Below are 19362 nucleotides of genomic sequence, written 5' to 3' on the forward strand. Positions count from 1 at the left end.
AAATATATATGAACTACAAATTAATTTTATGTTTAGCATGCTCAAATTGAGGACACCTTGGAATTCCTCTTGGACAGACGGTTGAAATGCAGGACATGTCCTGGAAAAGGAGGGCAACTCAAGGCCGCTCGCAGAAATTAAAACAGTTAGAGATAAAAACCCACATCACTAAAAACGTGCAAAAGCTGAAATGCAATTAAACGGAATTAAATGCAATTTAAAAGAGGAGCCAGTGCTCTCTATGCTCTCCAATTGCCACTTCTCAGCCAAATACTCCTTAGTGTTTTGTTGGACAACTGCTAAACCCCTCGAGGCCAAATTTGGCCCAGATCTGTCGGCACACGCAGAATACGCGCCTTCTCTTTTAAGGTTCTGTGGAAGGAGAAGAGGAGGAAGCGTACACAAGGGCCAAAGGGCCAGAATATGTCAGGATAACTGTGTCCTCAAAGAGCAGAAAAGGAGGAGAAGGAAATGAATGGCCTTAGCCCAAAGCAAGCCACTGGTCCATGGCTGTGGTTCTGTGCCTTCAAGGGTGCATCTACACCATAAAGATAATGCAGTTTGACACCACTTTAAGTCCTGCAGCTGCACCCTAGTGAATCCTAGGATTTCTAGTTTTACAAGGGCTTTAGCCTTCTTTGCCAAAGAGTGCAAGTGCATTGCAAAACTGCAGATCCCAGGACTCTGTAGGATGGAGGAAGGGCAGTTAGAGTGGTGTCAAACTACGTTATTTCTACAGTGCAGATGCACCTAGAGAAAGGCTAAAGGCCTTGTAAAACTAAAAATCCCAGGGTTCTTCAGGATGGAGCCGTGACAGTTAAAGTGGTGTCAATCTGCATCACTGCATAGTGTAGACGCACCCCAAGGAATAACCGCGGGATAATCATGACGTCACGAGACGTCGTGTGATAACCTTTGCCAGATCAGGCGATATTGACTGGAGCATCCCACTCTGCTCCTTTCATTGTTCGCAGTGTGATAAAAGTCCTCAGTTTAGCGCCTGCAAACATGAATCCCTCTGGAGCCCTGTCTTTGCATTCTTGCGGAGAGGGCAAAACCATCTCCCCACCTTACCCCCCAAGTCTGCCCCATTGCAGGGAAGTAGATATTCCATCATGGGGATATGTGGCAGGTATAGGGAAAGAGGGAGACTTTCCAAAGTACCTGGACTGATCTTTGAAGGGTGTCACATTGAGGAGGAAGCAAGCTTGTTTTCTGCTGTGCCAGAGAATAGAACCCAATGGAGCAATGGATGCAAAGTACAAGAAAAGAGATTCCAGCTCAACATTAGGAGGAGCGTTCTGACAGTAAGAGATATTCGACAGTGGAAGATGCTCCCTTGGAGTGTTACAGAATCTCCTTCTTTGGAGGTCTTTCAGCAGAGGCTGGATGGCCATCTGTCAACGGGGATGCTTTGATGGAGAGTTCCTGCATGGCAGAAGAAGGGGGTTGGACTGGATCAGGGCCCTTCTTGGGGTCTCTTCCAACAATGTAGATTCTATGAAGTTTATCACACTGGGGCGAATGTCGACATTAAAGAGAGATTAAAGTGTATTGAAAGCATCCCGCAAATAAAGCAAAAACGGCAAGTAATTGCACAAATGGTTATCACACGCAGTTGCGCAAATAAAGGGGTATCGGAAAGGCATTGTCACTGAAGTCCAGAAAGTAAAAAGATGTGTGCTAATGCTTCTTTTTGACCCCTTTAACGGTGGATTTTGTGCGACGTTGTGAAGTCGTTTCATGTAATTACATGGCATTTACGGGATATTTATGGGATAAACTCCCGATTCCCTTCGTGTGATAAACTCCTATGATTCTATGATATTTGGCACCGAACAGTATTGCTGGGACGCAGCATCCCATGGAGACACATTTTGCCCCCTTTCCATACCCAAAAATCGTACAGTTTTTAAAAAATGAGACTTGTGAAGCTTAAAAGAAGATACAAGGATTGCATCTGCCACAGAATGGGGTGCAACGGTGCTCTTGTTGAGGAATGAATCAGCTCTAAGGAACCTGGCAGCGTATATATGTATGTATGTGTGTGTGTGTGTATATATATCTATATCTGCTTTTTCTTGCTTGAGTTCTGCCCCTTCCAAAGGGCATGTAAAACCAGAGGCCTTTCGATTAAAGGCTGTAAGCCCATTAGCAAAGAGACATTCCTCCTCGCTTGGTTACGGTGCTTTTCCCTGGGCTAATGCCCGCTCCGGCGTATAATGGGCGCCCTTGTTCTAAGTAAGCCTTAAGGGAAGATGTCAGGATTTCGCCTTGAACGCCTGCGGCCGGAGAAGAGGTTTGTGTAACCCTGAGGCCTGTGCTTACATCCTTCCATTATGCTGGGTCCACAAAAGCAGGGCTTGCCCAGACCTGCCGGATTTGAAACAGCCTTGGCGCAAGTGGCTCTTCTTGGAAAAGATGCTTGCGTAACAGGTAGATCATGCCCCTGCCATGTGCAAAAAGGGCTCCTTTGGGGGCAGGTGGCCTGACCCACGTTTGCAAAGGGTTAGGTGGGCTTTGCAGGGCGGTTTCATGGAGACGTGCTAAAAATCACATTCTGACTGGACTGGAAGACGCAGTTTTGCTAGGGAAGGAAGCTCGCTTCGGCATGTGCTTTCCATGGATTCCTGGCTCCCCACCTTCTCTTGGCAAAAAGCAACCTGCTCTGTAAACAGGCTGCAAACTGACCGCTGGGCCTGAGTCCTTCATCAAAGCCACGGCTCAGCTGGGGTGCCAGATGCGAGTTCCTCCCCACAACTCTGCCCAGCTTGTAAGCAGGAAAAGAAAAGGGAAGGGCATTCAAAGGACGACTTCTAGCTCTGGGCCAGCAAGTCAGATTCATCTGATGGCAACTGTGTGATGGACAGCCTCCAAGGCACCATCATGCCCAGGCTGCCCTTGCAAACTCAGTCTTGCAAACTCAGGGCAGCCTTTGTAGGCAGCATCCCTGATGGAGTCCATACATAACACAGTCTTCCTAGAATCCCAGAATAGATTACATAGAATCCTCTTTTCCTATAGCTCTCCATTTTGTTGTCATTGTGTGCCTTCAAGTCATTTCCAACTTATGGCGGCCCAAGGCAGACCAAGCACAAGGTTTTCTTGGCAAGATTCGTTCAGATGAGGTTTGCCATTGCCCTTGTCCTGTGGATGAGAGAGTGTGACTTCTTGCCCAAGGTCCCCATTGGGTTTCATGGCTGAGCTGCGGCTGCAATCCACAGCTCAAACTGCTCCACCACATTGCCTCTATACTTTCCATTTTACCAAGTTCTAATTGTCTTTTCCAATGAGTCACATCATCTCATGATCTCTCCAAAGTATGACAGCCTTGAGTCCTTTTGGCTTCTAGGGAGAGTTCAGGCCTGATTTGCTCTTGGACCTATAGACAGTGGGGCCCTTGGGATCATGGCTACCCAAATCCATGGATGCTCAAGCCCCATTAAATACAATGGGGTACTGTTATTATTATTACAGCGGAGCTCTTGATATCTGCTGGGGTTTAGTTCCATCACCCCTCATGAACACCAGAATAAAAACAATGGGAAGTTGTTGTTGTTGTTATTATTATTATTATTATTACAGTGGGGGCCTTGGTATCATGGCTACCCAAATCCATGGATACTCAAGTCCCATTAAATACAGAGGGTTGTTATTATTATGATTATTACATTGTGGCCCTTGGTATCTGCTGGGGTTTGGTTCCAGCACCCCTCATGGCTCCCCAAATCCATGGCTGCTCAATTCCCATTAAACAGAACTGGATAGCAAAATGGTGTGGATGGCAAAGGCAAGGTTTGCTTTTGGAATTTTTATATATTTAAAATGGTTTCAAGCCACGGATAGTTGACCCCACGGATAAAAAAGTCTGTGGATCTGGAGGGCCAACTGTGCTGCTGTTTGCAGACCTCTCCTCCATCCAGGACCACCTTCCAAAGGCGGATGGGAGGTCCAGGAAGGTTGCCCCGTTGGGTCCAGCTGCGCTCCCACACCGTAAAGCATTGTGTTGCCTTATTTATTTCCCCAAAGGTGGGGCTCAGGATGGCTTTCAAGATAAAAAGCAACAGAAGTTAAAAATACATGATGCTAAAAAAAAGAAAAGAAAAAGAAAGGTGTGCCTAAAAGGGCATCAAGTTGTTTTGTAGAAAGAAAGCTGTTTAAAGCATGGATTTAAAAGCAGATGATAAAAGCAGGGCAGCACCCCACAGACATTATTGTTAAAACCTATAAAAGTCAAAAAATACAGTGGGCCCTTGGTATCTTTGGGGATGCGCTTCCAGGACCCCTGTGGATGCTAAAATCCATGGATGCTCAAGTCCCATTAGATAGACTTGCCAAGTAAATTGGCGTTCCTTATATAAAACGGCAAGATCAAGGTTTGCTTTTGGAATTTATATAATACTCCAGAGGAAAGGATCAAAATTCAAGAAGACCTGAATAGACTAGAAAGCTGGGCCAAAGCTCACAAAATGAAATTCAACACAGAGAAATGTAAGGTACCGCATTTAGGGGGGGAAACGAAATGCATAAATATAGGATGGGGGACACCTGTCTTAAGGAGACTTCTACGTGTGAAAGGGATCTGGGAGTCCAAGTAGACCACAAGTTGAACATGAGTCAACAGTGCGATGCGGCAGCTAAAAAGGCCAATGCGAATTTAGGCTGCATCAATAAAAGTATAGTGTCTAGCTCAAGGGAAGTAATAGTGCCACTCTGTTCTGCTCTGGTCAGGCCCCACCTGGAATAATATTGTGTCCAGTTCTGGGCAAAACAATTCAAAAAGCAGGTTGAGAAACTGGAGCCATGTGTCCAAAGGAGAGCAACTAAAATGGTGAAGGGTCAGGATACCATGAAGCCCTCTGAGGAATGGCTTAGGGAGATGCTGGAGATGTTTAGTCTGGAGAAGAGATGGTTAAGAGGTGATATGAGAGCCCTGTTTAAATATTTGAAGGGACGTCATATTGAGGAGGGAGCAAGCTTGTTTTCTGCTGCTCCAGAGAATAGGACACAATGGAGCAATGGATGGTAGCTCCAGGAAAAGAGATTCCACCTAAACATCAGGAGGAACTTCCTGAGAGTAAGGGCTATTGAACAGTGAAAGATGCTCCATCCTTGGAGTGTAGTGGAGTCTCCCTCCTTGGAGATGTTTAAACAGAGGCTGGATGGCCATCTGTCAATGGGGATGCTTTGATGGAGAGTTCCTGCATGGCAGAAGAAGGGGCTTGGACTGGATCAGGCCCTTGGGGTCTCTTCCAACTCTAGGATTCAATGATTCTATGATCAACTGTTTGTCTTTCAAGGGCTCTCAAAGCCAAAGGGTCTTTCCCTGCCTTTGGGAGGATGCCATGGAGGGTACAAGTCTGGGGAGGGAGTACCACACTTTTGGGAGCAGCCACCAAGGAGGCCCCAGCATTTCGCTAGCATTGGGGATGAGAAGTCTGGGCTCTGCTTCAGGCAGCAACAAGTCTTGGTCTGGCACCACAGGCCCCAAAACCGCAGTGACTCATGCGCCAGTTTCCCTGGAGAAAGGAATTTGCGATGAACTTGCGGTGTCACCTGACCTTTGCAGCCCAATTTAGGATTTCCTGGCGGAGAACATGCAAACACAAGAAGAGATTCTTTCTGCAGATTCCTTCTTCAGAGGGAAGAAAGAGCAAGCTCCTTTTTTGCTGCTCCTAGAGACTAGAAGGACGTGAAGAAGCAACGGATCTGGAGGCTACAGGAAAAGGGATCCCACCTAAACATTGGGAAGAACTTCTAGGAGGTAAGAGCTGTTCAATAGTGGAAGATGAGCTGCTCTGGATTGTGTTGGAGTCTCCTTCTTTGGAGGCCATGGGGCTTGGATGGTGTCCTCTCGCAGAACAGAAGGATGTTGCATTGGATGTCCCCTTGGGGTCTCTTCCAACTCTATGGTTCTAGGCTGGATGGCCATCTGTCATTGTGTCTTCCTGCATGGCAGAAGGGGTTTGGGTTGAATGGCCCTTGGGGGTCCCTTCCAACTCTGGGAGAGGGAGCAAGCTTATTTTCTGCTGCTCCAGATACTAGGATGTGGAACAATGGATGCAAACGGCAGGAAAAGAGAGTCCAGCTCAACATTAGGAGGAACTTCCTGAGAGTAAGGGCTGGTCAACAGTGGAACAAACTCCCTTGGAGAGTAGTGGGGTCTCCCTCCTTGGAGGTCTTTAAGTTGAGGCTGGATGGCCATCTGTCAATGGGGATGCTCTGATTGAGAGTTCCTGCATGGCAGAATGGGCTTGGACTGGATCAGGGCCTTTCTTGGGGTTCTTTTCCAACTCTGTGATTCTATTTTTGCATGGCAGAATGGGTTTAGGTTGGATGGTGTTGGGGTCCCTTCCAACTCTAGGATGCTATGTATTCCTGCATGGCAGAATGGAGTTGGACTGGATCAGGGCCTTTGGGGTTCTCTTCCATGCAGTTGGATCCACTCAATGGTGGCAGCTTGGAAAGTGCAGGGTGAAAGATGTCATTGCCCAGTCATGGAGTTACCCATTGGATAACCTTGGAGTAGCCTGCCAGTATCTTTCTGCCCAGACTGCTTTGGAGGGTTCTTACAAAGAGGAATGGAGAAGGCCATAGACTCTGCTCAGGGCTTTGCTGAGAAAGGTTGGGCGATGAGTTCAAGAGGGAGAGTCCCTGGGATTGGAATGAGGCCGGGGCCTTCTCTGTTTTCAAAGAGACCACTTCTAGAGGTCCATGAACCCAACCAAAACCAAAGCAGTACTTGCGCTGGGAGGCTTCTGCCCTTCTCCCTGTCCCGCACTGCAGGGTGGGCTCTCTCACGTTCATCTGCAGGCCAAGGAGAGAGATGGGTCCAGCCATCTCCAGGAGGTCTCTGGCAACTGACCATGGGCATCTCTTGATCCCTTTCTGCAGGATCTGGGAGGAGGGGGGCGGTGGGGAGAGATTCCAGGGGAGGTCAGGGGTCAAAGGTCCCTAGAAATGGAGGGAGAGGCAGCTGCGTCCTTTAAGTCTCCCAGACCCAGAGCAACCCCTGAGGAAGAGCCGAAAGCGCAAAGGCAGGACTACTGCTGAAGCCCAAATGATGGCTGCGGAGGAGGATCTAGGCCAATTCAAGCTAAGAGAAACAGTGGCAGAGTTCCCCTACCTTGGATCTGTACCTTGGATCAAATAGGATCAAACCTAGATCAGAGAGGCAATGGGAACTAGAGGAGATCCTAAAGTGCCAAGAGATCCAGAAGCCATTGGGTTGACTAGTCTTGGCCTGGATGGAGGAGAGAGCTGGACAGTCCCCCACCAGGAAGCTGGGAAGGAGAGGATGGATGTGGGGCTGGAGGAGGAGAGGGCTGAGGAGCAGCAGCTCAAGGGACAAAGCCAGGAAGGCTCTTCTTGGGTCAGAACAAGCCAGAAACTTCCCCGGAGCGGAAGAAGCCAAGATGCTGCTAAAGTGGAGGAGGGCAAGGCTGGCTGTCTGTCTGTCTGTCTGGCGGGGGACCTGAGTCCTGGCAGGGAAGGAAGGAAGGAAGGAGGAGGCAGGGAACTTGGGCTGAGAGCTCTCCTCCTCTTCCAGCCCCAGCAGGCTCAGCCCTTGCCTTGCCTTGCCTTGCCTTGCCTTCCTGGGGTCTGTGGGGCCGGGGAGGGGGCTGCCTCTGGCTCTCTGCCTGGCCAGGCTCCGTCCTGAGTGCGAATCCCGCAGCAGCCCTCCCTCCAGAAAAGAAAGAGGGGAAGGGAGGGGAGGTCCTGCCGCTGCTGCTGCTCTGCCTCCTCCCTGGCCTTCCTCCTCCTCCTCCTCCTCCTCCTCCTCTGGCTCTAAAGGCTCCAGGAGGGCAAGGCGCCGAGGGACCAAGCCGAGGAGGAGGAGGAGGAGGAGGAGGAGGAGGAGGAAGGCTGGCAAGTGGGCGCTGGGGGGAGGGCGGGGGCTCTGGCATCCCTCTCTCTCTCTCTCTCTCTCCTTCCTCCTCCTCCTCCTCCTCCTCTTTGCCCTCCTTTTCTTTCTCCGGCGGGAAGGGAAGGCAAAGAGCCCCAGGAAGGCAAGGGAGGGAAGGGAGAGGGAAAGAAGAGAAAGAAAGAAGGGAGGGAGGGAAGAAAGAAAGAAAGAAGGAAGGAGAGAGAGAGAGAGAGAGAGAGAGAGAGAGAAGGAGTGGAGGGCTCGGTGCTGCTGGCTTCCCTCTAGATGCCGCCCAGCCTCCAGAGAAGGGAAGAGAGGGACTCGGGGGACCCGGGAGGCTGGAGGGAGGCTGGCCGGGGCTCCGGGGCGGCGGCAGGTCCTTCGGGGGAAGGTGGGTGGGGCCTCCTGGCTCTCCCAAAGGGCGCTGCCTCTCCCGGTCCTTCCTCCGGCTGCTCCTGGCTGCTCTGGCGGGGCCCCTTTTCTGGAGGATGGGAGAAATGGCAGGGCCCCCAAAGTTGCCCAAGGCCCCCTCCTTCCAGCCCTCTCTCTCTCTGCCCAGAAAGCCCACCGCTCTCTTAGGGGTGCTTTTTTTTGGGGGGGGGGTCTTGGGGTCCCTGTGGCCGTCTTCTGGAAGGGCTCTTCCTGAGCTTTGGCCTCCTCAGTTTCTCTGGAAGCCCTTTCCTTGAGGAAGGCGGCAGCCTCCGCCTGTTTCGGCCCCCAGCCCCCTGGAAAGGCCTCTTTCCCGGTGGGGGGGAGGCTCCCTGTGGCCCCCAGGGCCCCAGTCCCGCTCTTGTCTGCCGCCCGGGCCCCAGGCCTTTGAAAACGTCTCTAAACAGGTTTCTCTGACTAAGGCAGGCTGACAGCATTCGCCTCCTTTGCTGCAGCATCACAGGGCTGGCTCATGCTCAGCAATAACCCCAAGGTCCTCTTTGCTGACAGCCTGGAACCAGCTCCTTCCACCCGTTTCCCCTTTGCAGGGGGATCGCCAACATTATGATGATGATGATGATGATGATTTATTTCTACCCAGCCTTGCGCCATACATAGGGACTCAAGGCGGCTTGAGGCAGCATCATGGCTCAGAGGATCTCCTTCCTATTCCCACTGCTGCTGCCCTTTCTGGGGATGGCATCCACTGGCACCACAGAGATGCCAGCCTGCAAGATCAGGATCACTGCCAAGGGCTTGGAGCTGGGTAAGTTGCCCGGGGAGGGCATGGGGAGGGGGTGAGCCTGGCCCCTTCTGCACGGCAGCTGTGGGACCCTAATGCATCCCCTCCCACCTGGTTTGACCCCTTGGCTGGGCATGGATGGCCTCATGATGCCCAGATGGGCAGAGGCAAAGGGTGTGGGGATACTGAGGAGGGCTGCCTGATGGCAAACTGGGAAACTTGGGGGCAGTTTGGGATGGGGGGCAAGAGGTGACCCCCAGCCCCCTTGGATTTTGCAGTGAAGCAGGAGGGGCTGCGTTTTGTGGAGCAAGAGCTGGAGAACATCACCATCCCTGACCTGCATGGCAAGGAAGGCCAGTTCCATTACAACATCAGCAAGTGAGTTGGGGGGCTGTTGGGGCGGAGGCCAGTCCCATTGGGCAGAGGCAGCCCCTAAGTCGTCCGGACACTCAGCCCCTCTTGGCCTTTTCCCCTCGCAAGGGTGGCTGGTTCAGGTGGAAGGAGCCCCACCTGGGGCTACAGTCTGCACCTGGGAAAAGGGAAAAGGTGAGGAGGTGTTGCAAGGAAGGGCTGTTGAGCCAGCCAAGGAAGAGAGAAGAGGCAGGGCTCTCACCTCTCCATGTGGAACATATTGGGGGCCTAAAGCCCTCCCATCCAAAGGATGGGGGCTTCTCAACAAAATGATATAGGCTCCAACACATCCCCCCCCACAGCAGTCAAATCTTGCCAACCATGTCCAGCTGACGTTTGCACAGCTGCAAGCCGAAGCAGTGACCCTGTGAGCCGGACAAGAGGTGTGTTGGCATGGCAGGGCGGTGGTGGTCTAGGGCTGGGTGGGGGAGCTGGACCCCACTGGGACCCTGCCATGCTATACAAAGATAGCACAGTGGTCCCCCTTTAACTGCCACAGAAACATCCTATGGGATCCTGGGGTTGCAGTTCAGAGAGGATATTCAGAATTGTCAGGGAGAGATCTCTAGCGCCTTCCCAGACGACACATCCCAGGACTCTAGAGGATGCAGCCAAGGCGGTTAATGTGGAAATCATAGTGCCATAGGTGTGATGGAGTGTGAATGGACCCCTGGCCTTTTCACAGGAAGCAATGGGAAGGGATATGACTGGTGAGGGTGTGTATATGTGTGCCTTGTGGGGACAGGCTTGGACTGTGGGGAGGACAGATTGTGACCCCCAGAGAAGCCCTTTGGGTGGCAGCACGGGTCTTGGGACCTGGCAGAAGGTACCAGGAGGGGTGTTGGCAAGCCAAGGACTTTGCTACAGGGAAGGCAGAGCAGGCAAAAGTGGCATGGAATTGGACAGATGGACACATGGAGATGAACAGCACTTGCAGGGGGCACAGGAACATCCAGGGTGGTCTTTGCTTTGAGAGAGTCAAGGCTGGATTAAGATAGTTGGGGGCCCCAAGGCTAGTTGTGATGGGGGGTTATGAGTTATGATGGTTGGGGGTCCCAAGGCCAGTTCCAGAAGAAGGACACACCTGGGCTATTCTAGGAATGGTGGCAGCATAGAAGTTGAATGAAATAAGCAGAAAAAATAAAGAGGGGAGTACAATAGAGAGGCTGCAAGAAACTCTTCCAGTAGAACCTGTTCCCAGCCCTGTGAGTTTAGTGTGAGGCTCCCTGCTGGATCCTGGTTCATTTGTCACCCAGTTACCCACTTAATTTATGTTAATATACTGTTTTTATATGTTTTTAACTGTATGGTGTTTTTTAATGTTGTAAGCTGCCCTGAGTCCCAGCCTTGGGAGAAGGTGGGGATGATGATGATGATGATGATGATGATGATGATGATGATGGATATAGAATATGGGTGCAATGGGAAATGTTGGGAGATTCAGGAAGGGACTGGGGAAGGAGTTACGCCTTTGGTTCTGGGCATCGATTGTGCCATTGGTAAACCAAACCTGGGGAGGGGGAGAGAGACCTGGTCATCTGCATCCGGCCCTCCTGGAGCCAATCTCTGTGTATCTCCCTATGAACCCAGCGTGAGGGTGACCCACCTCAATCTGCCCTCCTCCGACCTCCGCTTCCAGCCGCAGCAGCACCTGGCCTTTGACATCCGCAATGCCTCCATCAGCCTCCGCTTCCGGCGACAGCTCCTCTACTGGTTCTTGTGAGTGTCCTCCCATCCTCTCCTTCCCATCCACGCCAGTTGCAGGGCCCAGAGTCCATTCTTGGCACAACTGGGGTCCTTGGAACCTTGGAGGAAGCCAGTGCCAAGGAGCTGTTCCTCTGAGGGCATCAGTGGGGCAACCAGCAGCAGTCAGATGGATGGGTTCCACTAGCTGCACCCTGTGCCTTCTGGGTGACCTAGGTCATGGGTGGGTAGAGGGTCCTTGCCCCCAGGGACATGCAGACCCCCTCTCACCATTTCAACCCACTCTGTCCTTTCACCACCTGTAAGACCTGCACCATTTTACACTACTCTTTGAAGGTTTAAAATTTGCACTTGTCCCATTACATTTGGACCCATTCCCCCAGCTAGGCAGCTGTACCTAAATAAATTTGGCTAAAGTAACATGGTTTCCATCAGTGCATTGGAAGAAGTGGTTGAAATCCAGGAATGGCCATGCTGAAATAAACCAGAGGTGCTGCCAGATTCCTTCTTCCCGTGCCTCCATTTTCCTTTTTCTGGATTTTTCCTGGGGAAATGGAGGTTGTTCCCATGGTGAATGGAGTGAGCCCCCCCCCCCAACTTTCATTATCACAATAGTTGTCATCATGATGCCTGTTACTATTATATAACTTGTTTATATCCTACTTCTCCTTGTTTGGAGGTTTTGAAAGAGAGGCTGGATGTCCATCTGTTTCAGAGAGTACTTGGTTTATGTATTCCTGCATGGCAGAAGGGCTTTGGGTTGGATGGCCCCTTAAGGTCCCTTCCAACTATGATTCCACTTTGTCCTTCCCTGGGACACAAGGCAGCTTGCCATCATTCCAACAGATGTGAATGGAAGGCCAAGTCACTGAAAAGCATCACTCCCGATAGAACATGACTGACTTGCTCTTGCCCCTAGTTACGACATTGGCTCCATCAACACTTCGGCTGAAGGGGTTCAAATCCACACCGCGCTGGAGCTCTCCAAGGACAGCAGCGGGCGCCTCAAGATCTCCAACAGCAGCTGCAGCGCCTCCATCGCCCGGATGCATGCCGGATTTAGCGGCACGCTCAGGTATTACTTATTTATTTATTTCATGTATACCCCTCTCTTTAGATATGCTCACATATGATGTGTAACATATATGTCACAGAGAACCCACACAAATTTGAATTAGAAAACAAAGAAATAGAAATAGTCAATGAATTCCCACACCTGGGATCAAATATGGATAGAAATGGGGACTGCAGCCAGGAAATCAGAAGAAGACTAAGAACGGGGAAAGGAGATATGAAAGAACTAGAAAAGATCCTAAAATGCAAAGATATACAACTGAGCATGAATGTTAAAATTGTACAAGCCATTGTGTCCCCTATTCCCATGGATGGATGTGAGAGCTGGGCAGTTAAGAAGGAGGATAGGAGGAAAATCAACTCATTTGAGATGATGTAGGGCTGGAGAAGAGGGCAGAGCCAAAAGGACAAACCAAGGGGTCCTGGAGCAGATCAAGCCAGAAATCTCCCTAGAAGCCAAGATGACAAAACTCAGGTTGTTGTACTTAGGACACATCATGAGAAGGCATGGATCATTGGGGAAAAAGTAATGCTGGGAAAGGAAGAAGGAAGTAGAAAGAGAAGAAGGCTGCATGCAAGATGGATGGACTCCATTAAAGAGATCACTTTGAGTCTGAGTTTGCAGGAATTGAGCAAAGCAGGGGAGATTAAGAAGGGCCTTGGAGATGTCTCATCCATGGGATCGCCATGGGTTATAACAAATCTCTGCCACCAGAGCCCTGCCCTTTCCCTTCCTGGGCAGAATGCATCTCCCTTCCCTTGGGATCTCGTCCTCCTTTCTTCCACCAAGCCCTGCTTGGTCCCAGCTGGACAAGGCACCCCTGAGAGACCCAGGCACTCCTTTGCTCTTTCCACATTGCGCAGTTATAGAACTGGGATGCCACTCTGACTGACTTGGCTCCATCTTCTCAAAACCTAGGGTTTGTGGTTTTGAGGTGGTCCAGTGTGGTCCAGTGGCCTGATGGACAACAGGAGAACAGGGGCCAAATCCTTGGTCAGACATGGAGACCCACTGGGTGACCGTGGTCAAGTGGTACTCTCCCAGCCTTCTTCTAGGAAGGCAAAGGCAAATCTCCTCAGAGCAAATCTTGCCGAGAAAACCCTGCGATAAGGTCACCTTGTGTGTTTATGTGCATTGTGTGTCTTCAAGTCGTTTTCATCTTATGGCGACCCTATCATGGAGTTTTCTTGGCAAGATTTGTCCAGAGGTGGTTTGCCATTGCCTCCTCCTGAGGCTGAAGGAGTATGATTTATTGCCCAAGGCCACCCAGTGGGTGTCCATGGCCAAACTGGGAATTGAACCCTGGTCTCCAGTGGTAGTCCAATGCCCAAGCCACTAGGCCACACTTAGGGCTGCCATAAGTTGGCGAGAACTTGAAGGCACACAGCAACATCAACCTAGGCATTTCCTGCTAACAAGCTATGCCCTCCCTAGCAGAGAATTAGAAGCCTCTCACCTCCCCAAACTACAAATCCAAGGATTCCATAGATTGGATCCATGGCCAAAAGGTACTAACTGTGCACTGTGGGCAGCTGAAAGAGCCAGGGACCCAAGCTAGGATCGGGGGTCCCAGAGCGTGGGTTGGGGGCACAGACTGTCCCAGGAATGTGACCCAGCGCTGTTGTCTTTGCTGGGCAGTCTATGGCTCTGCAGGGAATCCTCAGGCTGACCACTGACCCCAGGAGGCTAGCAAAGGGAGGTCAGGCTAAGCGTCTGTCCAGATGTGGAGGTTGTTTGCAGGGAGGAATCTTTGCTTTTCCCTTTTGAAGAAGGCAAAGGAGATCGATGCACCCAACTTTTGTGTTCTCCTTTTCTCTCTCCAGGAAGGTGTACCAGTTCCTGGCCACTTTTATCACCACAGGGATGCGTTTCCTCCTCAACCAACAGGTGAGGCCCAGGATAGTCCAGAGCCAGGCAGGGCAGATGGAAAGCAACTTCCTCCACCATTCCCTGAAGGGTTTCTGGGAGTTGGAGGGGAGCACTGGACATCTGGATGACCAATGGTTGTTGTTGGTGGAGATATGACTTCATCAGAAAGCTTTGGGTTGGGAGGCCCAGTGCTCACTTGGTATTGCATCTCTGGGAGCTTTGGCCAGGCTCTGTGGTTGATCCCTAGCTCCAGAGCTTGCACGCAAGGCCAAAGTGAAAAGAATACTATTATGCATGTTCAGAGTGCTGTATCTGTTCCACCTCTATCTGTCATTTGGGGGTAGGATCCTTAAACCCCTCATGCCCTCCAGCATTTCACCAATGGAAACTGGGAGAGATGTGGTCAAGATGGCACAAGTTTTTAATGAAGAACAACAGGCCAGCTAGGAGAGTTTGCCCTGGTTTGCTTTTGCTGGAGCCTCCTGGGAAGGGCAGGATTCTGCCCCTCCAATTGAGTGCAAACTACGGGCCCAAACAGACAGGCCAAAATAAAGCTGCTTCAGGTCACTTTGGAAGTATGCCTTTTAAATGACACATGCATCTTAAGAGGCCAGAAGCTGCGCCAAAACTGCGCTCCAGTCCTTAGCATTGGAGCATGGCTTTGGTGCGGCTTCCGGCCTTATAGGACGCATGCGTCATTTAAAAAGCACACTTCCAAAGTGGCCCAAAGCAGCTTTATTTTGGCCTGTCTGTTTGGGCTCTACTTTTGTATTTTGAGCTCAGCTTGCAGCCGAGGACAAAGACAGAAGGAGGAATGGGAGGAAGAAACTGAGACATTTTAAAAGCAACTGAAAAAAGTGGGACAACAGAGAATTAATTGGGACTGTCCCAGCCAAATTGTGATAACTGGAGGATATGAACTGTGCATCTGGCAGGATGGGGTGGGGCAACCTGTCTCCCCTCATGCCTCCGATGATCTTCCTTTGTTTCCAGATCTGCCCTGTGCTGAACCATGCAGGACTGGTGCTCCTCAACTCTGTGCTGGACACAGTCCCAGGTGAGTTTGGACTGCGGGGGAAATGGCTCTTTGCTGCCAGGTAAGCAAGGGATGGCAGGAAGGATGCAATGAGGGCAGAGTGAGGTGTTTGGCACATTGCTCCAGTTGGCTCCTGTTCAGGCATGAAAGAGGGGTCAAGGTTTGGAAAGGGGGCTGGCCCCATGGGTCCTGGGGGCCAAGTTCGGCCAGCCCAGGGAGTCATTCACTCTTCCTGCCTCGCAGTGCGGAACCCAGTGGATGAACACATCGGGATAGATTACTCCCTGCTGGATGACCCCATGGTCACTTCAGACACCATGGACCTGAGTTTTAAGGTACCTATGAGGTGGGAGGGAACCAAGGAAGAGGGGATGCTGCAGAGAAGGGGCCTAAGAAGGGGAAGTGGGGCCACACTCCATGGCTGGAATCCTGTAGGTGCCTTTGCCCGCGTAGCTTCACCTGCAGAAGCAGTGGGACCGTTTCCTCTGATGTGAAACATCCACATTCAAGGTTGTGGAAGCAGAGTTGTGTGTGTGGTACCATTGCGTGTCAATGGGCTTGAATGTGAATTGTGCACAGATGAGCATGCGTGATGGTCTATGCACTCAGCTGCCCGTTGGGTGTTGCACTTCAGTTGTCCTTCAACACAAAGGCCCTCTGCACCCCTCCTTTATCTGCTACCATTTTTATACTGTTTTATACAGTTAGTTCTTGAATGTGTGCATGAGTGAGTGTCTTGTGTGAATAATGGTTTCCTTGGACTATAAATAAAGTTATATTTGGATTTTACACTCTGGAGTTCTGTTTCTTGGAACTGGTATAACCCAGGCTTGGTTCCCATTTTAGTTGCTGTCATTTGAGAAAATACACCCCCCCCCCCCCCATTTGTATATTCATTGCAGGTGCTCTCTCAGGACCTTTGCCTTTTAGATAAAAAGATAGCACCGGACTCCCAAACCCATCTGCCTAATTCACTATTCCTTAAGAGGAGCTGCAGGGTGGGTTTAGGGACCTGGGGGTGGGCTCAGACCAGTTGTAGTAACCTGCTAGAAAGCATTCTTCCCAATGTGCCTGTTGTTTAGGGCAGCTCAGGGTTGGCACAGGAGTTTTTATGGTTGTGTCTAATTGTGCCAATCCCCTTTCTCTTCACTCTTCCACAGGGCATGTTCTTTCATTTATGGGGGGACAATGTGACGCTGCCCAACGTGGCCCCGGAGCCCCTGGTCAAAGAGACGGAGCGCATGGTCTACCTGGCTGTCTCGGAGTACTTCTTTGATTCTGCCCTTTTTGCCTACTATCACGCTGGTGTCCTGAACATGGAGATTGCCGGTGCAGAGGTGGGTCAGGCGAGGAGACCTGTGGAGGGCAGAGGCATGTCAGCCTGGGGCTCCAGATAGCCAACACCTGCATCACAGAAGCCCAGAGGTTGCTGAGCGTGATGCTGTGTTCTCCTTCTAGGTGCCAAAGGATCTGGAGGTCTTGCTGCGAGCCTCGTTCTTCGGGAGCATTGTCATGTTGGTAAGAGTTTAGGAGACCCGGGAAAGTAACTCCGCCTGGACTGAGTTTAGGATGAAAATGGCAGAAAAGCCCTGGTGGGGTGGTCTCTAAGGCTTGGGCCCAGGCTATCTGTCCCCCGGTATGAGCTAGCTGAGCCTTGAGATCTAAAGGAGGTCTCTCAATCCCACCACCTTCGGAGGTGCAACTGCTGGGGACCGAGAAAGCTCTATGATTCTATCACTCTATCCCCCTCTCATCAAATCTAAAGGCCAGCCAAGCCTTAGGTAGACACAGCTTTGCATGGTAAACCCCCTCTGCTTGTTTTGGGGTCCAGGTGGGCTAACCTAAGCTCTCTTCTCCCTCTCTTTGTGGCCCCAGAACCCGTCTGTGATGGACGCCCCACTGCTGCTGAGGCTCCAGGCCACAGCCCCCCCACATTGCAGCATCAAGAGTTCCGGCATGTCCATCTCCGTCACGGCCCTCTTTGACATCTTCTTGGCCCCTGCTGACCAGCCCCTCGTCCAGCTCTCCAGCATGACCATGGTGAGGCAAGCAGGGGACACGGGGCAGATGGAGGGATGAATCTGTGGGGGTCTTTTCATCCTGCAGCTTTGGGCCAAGGGGTTTGGGAGGGTGGCTGGGAAGGCAACTGGCTGCCCAGTTCAGCAGCAATGCTGTGGAAGATTGTACTGGCGGTGAGGTAAGACGGCTCCTCTGCAGTGGGATCAGTGACTCCACTCTGCATTAATCCAAGTTTCAAAAGTGCTAGTCAAGTTCTGGGCCTGTTTGACTGGTAAGATTAAATGCATCACAATTGAAAAAGGATGTTGAGAAGTTTGAGTGTGTTCAGAGGAGAGAGACCAAAATGGGAGAAGTCTGGAAACCATAAAGTCCTATGAGGAATGACTTAGGGAGCTGGGTATATTTAGCCTGGAGAAGAGATGGTTAAGGGGTGATATGATAGCCCTGTTTAAGTATTTGAAGGTGTGTCATATTGAGGATGCAGGATGCTTGTTTTCTGCTGCTCCAGAGACTAGAAAATGGAGCAATGGACTCTAACTCCAGGAAAAGAGATTCCTTTTCTATCAGGAGAACGGTAAGAGCTGTCCAACAGTAGAAGACACTGTGGTGGAGTCTCTTTCTCTGGAGGTTTTTAAACAGAGGCTGGATGGCCATCGGTCACAAGGAGGGCTTTGATGGTGTCTTCTTGCATGGCAGAACGGGCTTGGACTGGATGGCCCCGGGCATCTCTTCCAACTCCAGGATTCCATGATTCTATGAATGTAATGGGTAGTACTCTTAAAGTTCATAACAAAGCCTAGAACGGACTGGCCTCGCCCTTGCATCATGCGCACTGCCACTGCACCTGTCACAAGGGATGGAGCCCAGGTGAGACTCCTGGCATCCCTTGCAATAGCTGTGGCCCTTGTCTTCTCTGCAGGAAGCCCGGATGAGTGCCAAGGTGGCCTTGCGTCAGAAGGCGCTCCAGGTCCAGCTGGACCTGAGAAGGTATGGGTTGTGTGTGGGACCTTTTTTATGGAAGTGGGAGAAGCAGGGCCCTCAGCCACCGCTAGGTCTCTGATGCTCAATGCCCGCTCTCTTTGCCTTGCACAGGTTCCGGATCTACTCAAACCAATCAGCCCTGGAATCTCTGGCAGTAAGTGAAGGTGGCTTTGAAGGGCTCCAGTTGTGGCTAGTAGAAGTAGCCCTGGGCAAGGGAGGGGGCCTGGCCCATGCATGGACTGCGACAAGCTGCCCAGGTCTGACTAAAGGGGTCTGGAGGGAGCCTTCTCTGCCCCGGTTTCCAGGGAAGCAGCTGCAGGCCAGAACCAGAAGTCTCTCCGCTGGGAAAGCTGTCAGCAGTTTGATGAGGGAGCCGCTTCAGGACCTCAAGCTGGCCCCCCTCACCTGCCTCCCCTTCCCCTTCTTCTCTCTGCTCCAGCTCATCCCACTGCAGACACCCCTGAAGACATTGCTGCAACTGACCATCATGCCCCTCATAAATGGTAGGAGCGGGTCTCGGGGTGGGTGGGTGAGTGGTCAGGCACCTGGTGATCCATACTGCCCCTCTGCCACAGACCCAGCCATCTTGCCGGTCAGCCTGCCTGCCACTCTTCTCTCCCAGGCTGATGATTTGGGGTTCAAGGGGCAACTGCATTTAGAGACCTACAGGGAGGAATGGACTCTGCACATGGTCAGAGACGCCTCCTCAGCCCAGTTTCACATCATCCCCTTTGCAGAAAAAACCAAGAAGGGCGTCCAGATCCCACTTCCGGAAGGGATGGACTTCATGAAGGAAGTGGTCACTAACCACATGGTAAGCAGGGCCACCAAGCCACCCAGCCCTACCTCTGCTGGGTGTGTTTTGGGGGGCATGAAGAGAGTCCTTCACACACCCCTCAACTTCTCCCCTCCCTCCTTCCCTCGCAGGGCTACCTCACCATCGGGGCCGACCTCCATTTCTCCAAAGGGCTGCGAGAGGTGATTGAGAAGTACCGGACGGCGCCTGGTCCAGCCCCAACCCCAGTGGCAGCGTGAGGGCTTCCCCTTGCCAGCGCTTTCTGAACAAGGACTTGCTCCCTTCAAAGGGCTGTGCCCACCCAATTGCCCACTCCGTCCTCCTTGCGCTCACCCACCAGGCGTTGCAAGAACGGCGCAACAATGGCTGCTTATCCACGGCTGATGCCTTAGGACCAAAACCAATAAAGTTTAGACTTAGACAGGGGTTTTGC

At 51.5% G+C, this 19362-nt stretch overlaps 1 protein-coding gene across 2 annotated transcripts; it reads left to right on the forward strand.

The window, feature by feature from the left end:
- Positions 1-5264: 5264 nt before the first annotated feature.
- PLTP (phospholipid transfer protein) lies at positions 5265-19355 on the forward strand. 2 transcript variants are annotated; one of them, XM_089513392.1, is made up of 16 exons: positions 5265-5764; positions 8915-9062; positions 9317-9416; positions 11040-11168; positions 12073-12228; positions 14052-14115; positions 15091-15154; positions 15377-15468; positions 16294-16470; positions 16592-16651; positions 17009-17173; positions 18072-18139; positions 18245-18287; positions 18573-18636; positions 18871-18947; positions 19061-19355. In XM_089513392.1, the coding sequence occupies exons 2-16, from the start codon at positions 8942-8944 to the stop codon at positions 19166-19168; spliced, it is 1488 nt and encodes a 495-aa protein (XP_089369518.1). In that variant the 5' UTR covers positions 5265-5764; positions 8915-8941; the 3' UTR covers positions 19169-19355. The 2 variants fall into 2 exon arrangements, with proteins under 2 accessions (XP_089369518.1, XP_089369517.1); XM_089513391.1 differs by having other exon boundaries at positions 5266-5764; positions 8898-9062.
- Positions 19356-19362: the final 7 nt, after the last annotated feature.

The sequence above is a fragment of the Sceloporus occidentalis genome, unplaced genomic scaffold (assembly GCF_023333645.1).
Source record: "Sceloporus occidentalis isolate IW3139 unplaced genomic scaffold, rSceOcc1.0.p SCAF_3, whole genome shotgun sequence".
Classification (NCBI taxonomy): domain Eukaryota; kingdom Metazoa; phylum Chordata; class Lepidosauria; order Squamata; family Phrynosomatidae; genus Sceloporus; species Sceloporus occidentalis.